Source organism: Monodelphis domestica, chromosome 7, assembly GCF_027887165.1.
Source record: "Monodelphis domestica isolate mMonDom1 chromosome 7, mMonDom1.pri, whole genome shotgun sequence".
Taxonomy (NCBI): domain Eukaryota; kingdom Metazoa; phylum Chordata; class Mammalia; order Didelphimorphia; family Didelphidae; genus Monodelphis; species Monodelphis domestica.
In genome coordinates this window covers 4153579-4159755 of record NC_077233.1, presented here as the reverse complement: position 1 = coordinate 4159755, position 6177 = coordinate 4153579, and the positions used below count along the sequence as shown (strand labels likewise).

The window sequence follows — 6177 nt, the reverse complement described above, 5'->3', positions numbered from 1 at the left end:
TCACTCTGCATCAGTTCATGGAGGTCTTCCCAGTTCTTATAGAAATCAGGAAGTTCATCATTCTTTATATAGCACAGTAGTATTCCATCACCATCATAGGACACAATGTGTTCAGCCATTCCCCCAATTGAGGGACACTCCCTCATTTTCCAATTTTTTGCTACCACAAAAAGCACAGCTATGAATGTTCTTGTACAAACAGGTCCTTTCCCATTTTTTGTCTTTTGGAGATATAAACCTAGTAGTGATATTGCTGGATAGGCAGCCCATGTTAGAAAGGACATGGATAACCTGGAACTCAACCAATGGAAGATGCCCAGGATGGGATGGGACTTCAAATCCATGCCATACAGGGATTAATTGTAGCAAATAAGGTTGTTTGCTTTCAAGAAGACCAGGGAGGATGGCATGGTGTTCACAATTATTTAAAAAGCTGTCATGCAGAAAAGGAAACTGACAAATGTTGGAGGGGATGTGGGAAAATTGGGACACTAATACATTGTTAGTGGAGTTGTGATCTGATCCAACCATTCTGGAGAGTAATTTGAACAATGCTTAAAGGACTCTAAAACTATGCAGACCATTACTGCATCTGTATCCCAAAGAGATTTTTTTAAAAGGGGGGTGGGTAAGGAGGACCTACTTGTATAAGAAATATATATTGCAGTTATTTTTGTGGTGGCAAAGACCTGGAAAATGAGGGATTGTCCATCAATTGAGTGATGACTGAACAAATTTTATGCTATAAAAAAATGACAAGCAGGATGATTTCAGAAAAATCTGGAAAGAATTATATGAACAAAGTGATGCAAAGTAAAGTGAGCAGAACCAGAAGAGCTTTGCACACAGTTACAGCACTAATTCTTGATGAACAAATGGGAATGACCTAGTTATTCTCAACAACACAATGATCCAAGACATTCCCAGAAACTCATGATGAAAAATGCCATCTGCCTCCAGAGAAAGAATTGATGGAGATTGAAACATTCTAGATTTCACTTCTTTCTTTCTTTGTTTTTTCTTAATCTGAGATCTCTTCCACAAAATGACCAATATAGAAAAATGTTTTACATGATTGCACATGTAAAATCTATATCAAATTGCTTACCATCTCAGGGAGAGGGGAAGAAAGGGGAAGGGGGGGGGGTCAGAAGAAGAGAGAGAATTTGGAATTAAAAACTTAAAAAAAATTAAATAATTGTTTTCTCGTGTAATGGGGGAAAACAAAATATTGTTTTAAAAATTAAAAGCTATCATGCAGAGGAAGAATTAGACTGGTTATTCTTGATCTCATAATGCAGAACTGGAACAAAAGATCAAAGGTGAAAAGGAGACTTTAACCTCAATGCCAGGAAAACCATGCGAGTAATGCAAAATGGGCTACCTCTAGAGGTAGTGAGCTCTCCTCACCTGGAGGTCTTCAAGAAAAAGTTGGATGCCAAGTAGGTTGTAAAGTGAAGGACATTCTGTTCAAGTCCCAGGTGTTCTGTTCAAGCCACATGGCTACTGAGGGTCCTTGTGGCAGCCCTCAGATTGTGTGATCCTGCAAGAGTGACGTGCCAGTATTAACACCCTTCTTACACAGGTGAGGAAACTGAGGCTCCTAAAGATTGAATGATGCTCCTGATCCCATATCCCAATAAGTTCCTGAGCCCTGGTTTGATCTGAGGTCTCTGGCCTTGGTGCCCATTCTTCTCCTGCTGCACCAAGCTTTCCTCCCATTGCCTTGGAGCAAGGATTTGGGGTCACTTATGGATCCCATCTGGCTTTTGAGTCCCCCCCAGCCCAGCCCAGGGTCAGCACTTGCCTTGATGAATCCTATCTGCCCAAAGTCCCCCCAGGAATCCGTGACACCCAGCTCAGCCTTGCTGTCTGTCTCTCCTGACCTCTGCAGAGCTCCTATCATCTCATTCCATCTCTCTTACCTATGATTTCGCTTCCCACCTGACCTGAATTGCAAGGCAAGGCGGAGGCTGAGGCCCTTCAGAGCCCTCCAGGTTTTCCTGCCATTAACCTGGAGGCTAAATGAGTTGAGTGTTTTCCCCCCTTGCCTCACTTGATATTTCCAGAAAGGTTCCCTCCCGAGGAGGCGGAGGCAGAGAGCTGACTGACCCAGAGGGGTGAGAGTTCCTTAAATAGGCCTGGAGTGTCTCTGCCACACACTGCTCACCTGGCTTCCCACCAGCCCCCACCACCTAGAGAAAGCTGTCAGCATGTTGAAGGAAGTCCTCGTCCTCTGTGGCCTCGTGGCCCTGGCCCTGATCCACCCAACGGAAGGCCAAGGTAAGTTTTGTCCCTACCTTCCCCATCACTCGGAATCAAAAGCCACCATTCTAGATGGTGTAGATAGAAGCAAAGCAAAGCCGGGGATGAGGGTGGGGAGCTGGAGCGGAGCCTTAATCCTTTTTAACTTGAGAAATGTGGCTCAGGGGAGGAACAATGATCTTGGAGAGAAGAGGCCAGAGGATAGGGAGTTGGATGGGACCTTGGAGATCCCTGACCCCTCAGTTTACAAGGGAGGAGCCTGAGGACCCAAAAAGGGCAAGGATTCAACCCAGTCATGCAGGGAGTCAGTCCATCAGCACAGCGGAAATCTGAAGCCAGTGCTTGGATTCCTAGCTCAAATGGGGTACTCTCTCCATGGGGGCCAGTTCATCTCATCTCTCATTTCTTCTGCTTAATGAACTGCTTTGGGGACAGGGAATTCAGCCAAGAGAATGGAGGAAAAGAGGGCTTAATTCTGTTTTTATTGTCCAGAAGTGTCTACAAACTCTATGACGGAGAATCCAACCAACCCAACTACAGACAGTCTGGTGGTGGAAACCAGCCCAGAGCCAACCCAGGAACTCTGCAATGAATCCAATTGTGTGACAGGAGCCAAGAGCACCCAAGACCCTACTGAGAGGCCAAGAAGTCAACCCAGTGAGGAGCCACTCCTGGAAACCAGTCCTGAGCCCAGCCAAGAACCAAGTTCAGAACTTCTGACAACCACGGAGGAGTTCCCAACTGCCGAGTCCACTGAGAGCTACAGAACCACAGAGGAGATCCCAACTGCTGAGTCCACTGAGAGCTACAGAACCACAGAGGAGATCCCAACTGCCAAGTCCACTGAGAGCTACAGAACCACAGAGGAGACCCCAACTGCTGAGTCCACTGAGAGCTACAGAACCACAGAGGAGATCCCAACTGCTGAGTCCACTGAGAACTACAGAACCACTGAGGAGATCCCAACTGCTGAGCCCACTGAGAACTACAGAACCACAGAGAGGATCCCAACTGCTGAGTCCACTGAGAGCTACAGAACCACAGAGGAGACCCCAACTGCTGAGTCCACTGAGAGCTACAGAACCACAGAGGAGATCCCAACTGCTGAGTCCACTGAGAGCTACAGAACTACAGAGGTGACCCCAACTGCTGAGTCCACTGAGAACTACAGAACCACTGAGGAGATCCCAACTGCTGAGCCCACTGAGAACTACAGAACCACAGAGAGGATCCCAACTGCTGAGTCCACTGAGAGCTACAGAACCACAGAGGAGATCCCAGCTGCTGAGTCCACTGAGAGCTACAGAACCACAGAGGAGATCCCAGCTGCTGAGTCCACTGAGAGCTACAGAACCACTGAGGAGATCCCAGCTGCTGAGTCCACTGAGAGCTACAGAACCACAGAGGAGATCCCAGCTGCTGAGTCCACTGAGAGCTACAGAACCACTGAGGAGATCCCAACTGCTGAGCCCACTGAGAACTATAGAACCACAGAGAGGATCCCAACTGCTGAGTCCACTGAGAGCTACAGAACCACAGAGGAGATCCCAGCTGCTGAGTCCACTGAGAGCTACAGAACCACAGAGGAGATCCCAACTGCTGAGCCCACTGAGAACTACAGAACCACAGAGAGGATCCCAGCTGCTGAGTCCACTGAGAACTACAGAACCACAGAGAGGATCCCAGCTGCTGAGTCCACTGAGAACTACAGAACCACAGAGAGGATCCCAACTGCTGAGTCCACTGAGAGCTACAGAACCACAGAGGAGATCCCAGCTGCTGAGTCCACTGAGAGCTACAGAACCACAGAGGAGATCCCAACTGCTAAGCCCACTGAGAACTACAGAACCACAGAGAGGATCCCAACTGCTGAGTCCACTGAGAGCTACAGAACCACAGAGGAGATCCCAACTGCTGAGCCCACTGGGAGCTTGGAAACCACAGAGAGCCCCACTGCAGAGACCACTGAAAGCTCCACTACTGGTAAGAGAATATCATAACTTCTAGGTCTTCCAGAAAGGAAGCCAAATCCTCTCCTAATTCCCATCCCATGGGGAAGGGGGAAGAGAGGAGGGAGGAGGGAAGAAGCTAGAGGAAGGAGGAAGAAAGAGAAGGGAGAAAGGACAGAGTAGAGGAGGAGGGAGGAAGAAGGGAAGCAAGGAGGGAAGGGAGATACTTAGAGGCATCATGCTATCAGTTGGTTTGCAAGTGAACATTCTGGTTTAAGCCTCATTTCCTCCACCTTCCAGCTATGAATCCCTGAGCAAGTCATTTAAACTCCCTTAAGTTGCAAATGTTTAATCTGCAACATGGGCAAAAAAGTGTCTAGTCAGCACAAGCTATAAGTAGGAGAGAGGGGGAAAGGGGGCTTGATCAGGAGCAGGAGCAGGCCTAGAGTCCCCCCCAGAGAGACACTGGTTGTATGTGTGAGATCTAAGGAAATGGCCCGACTTTTCGGTGGTTCAGCTTCCTCACCTGTAAAATGGGGATGATAGTTTCTTCTACTTGCCTCAGGCTGCTGTTGTGAGATTCCAGCGAGAACCTATGAAAGGTGCCTGGCACACTTTGAAATGTTTAGCAATTGAGTGCTTGAAGATGCTGCTGCCAGGGAATGGGGAAGAGCCGAGTTCAAATTCCACTTCATTTAATGACAAGTCATTCATAATCTGAGGCTGAATTTCTTCCCCTCTAAAACCCCAAGCTAAGAGGAGCCAACAGCTCACAGGGCCCTTGTGAGGGTCAATTAGACTATCAGTTAAACCCCTCTCAGGATATGATGAATCCATGAGAAATTTTGGGGCACCCACTGTGTGCAGGGACTGTGTTAGTTGGTGGAAGGAGAGGATCCCTCCTGGCAGGTGAAAGGGAGAGGAGACTTTGTCCCCTTGAGTCACTCGGTGAGGAGTGAAGAGCCAGCCTTGGAGCTCCCTTCACAGGCATCTATTTCCTAACTGGATGTGCTGGAATAGTAGGAGGGATGGCCACGGCCTGCCTCTGGATTCCAATAAAAAAAACGGGCCAGCTTAGTCCTTCTGCTCCTGCCTGTCTGGCCCTTGGAGGCCTGAGCCAAGGAAGAAGAGCTCGAGGGGCTCACAGGCATGAGGAGAAGTCCCAGAGAGGCAAATCTCACAATGAGACTGTCCCAGCATAGAGTGGGCTGCCTGGGGAGATAGTGAGCGCCCCATCCCTGCAGGTATTCCAGAAGAGTCTGGACCACGTAGGGAGAGAGGACACTGGCTTGGGGCAGAGATCATGGCCCCTTCTCAGGGCTGCTGTTTGTGAAAGCCCAGTGGAAAGGGGACGTTCTGGGTGGCCCAAGGTAGCCCATTGGCCAGGTGAGGATGCTTTGGCTTTCTGGGCTGCCTTCCAACAAGCTCTTCCCTCTCTCTTCCTCTTACAGCCTAAGCATCCAGCCCGTCCTCCGACAACAGCCTTCAGCCAGGGGGCTCCCCGGGAGCTGGGGACAAGGACAGCTGTGGAGCCAAAAGCCCGTTGGAGAAGCAGTCGGTGGGGAGATGGCTGGCCCGATTCGGCCCCTTCCCAGCTGCCTGGGCCAACATCCTGGACCAGAGCCCGATTGCCTCCGACCTCCATTGCTCTGTCCCGGCCTCTCTTTGGGCGCTGAGCCGCCCTTTTGTCACAAATGCCTGAAAACAATAAACCAAGTCTGAGGACAGGAGTCCCCACTCTTTGGCTGCGGGCTGTTCCTGGGGGGTTCCGGGGGCCGGGAGAGGGCAGGTCCTGGGGGTGGCTCACAAGCAGGAGGGCGGCAGGCGGGGAGCTCCCTTTGCCGAGGGTGTGGAGGCCCCTTAAGGGTCAGGTAGGAACAGGGGCTACTTAAGCTGAGGAAGAGAAGCAGAGAGAGAGCCTAGAGCCCGGCATGCTGTGCCTCACTGATGCGCCGCTGGAGCT

General features: G+C 49.9%; 1 protein-coding gene across 2 annotated transcripts; it reads left to right on the top strand.

Moving 5' to 3' along the window:
• The first annotated feature begins 2078 nt into the window (after nucleotides 1–2078).
• On the top strand, nucleotides 2079–5947 carry LOC103093815 (cell surface glycoprotein 1-like). Of its 2 annotated transcripts, none has more exons than XM_007505572.3 (3): nucleotides 2079–2283; nucleotides 2761–4248; nucleotides 5666–5947. In XM_007505572.3, the coding sequence occupies exons 1-3, from the start codon at nucleotides 2214–2216 to the stop codon at nucleotides 5668–5670; spliced, it is 1563 nt and encodes a 520-aa protein (XP_007505634.1). In that variant the 5' UTR covers nucleotides 2079–2213; the 3' UTR covers nucleotides 5671–5947. The 2 variants fall into 2 exon arrangements, with proteins under 2 accessions (XP_007505634.1, XP_007505633.1); XM_007505571.3 differs by having other exon boundaries at nucleotides 2080–2283; nucleotides 2758–4248.
• Nucleotides 5948–6177: the final 230 nt, after the last annotated feature.

Coding starts and splice junctions, on each gene's coding strand:
- LOC103093815 (XM_007505571.3), top strand. CDS start 2,214: ATGTTGAAGGAAGTCCTCGTCCTCTGTGGCCTCGTGGCCCTGGCCCTG. Junction 2,284..2,757: donor CCACCCAACGGAAGGCCAAG/GTAAGTTTTGTC, acceptor TTTATTGTCCAG/AAGTGTCTACAAACTCTATG.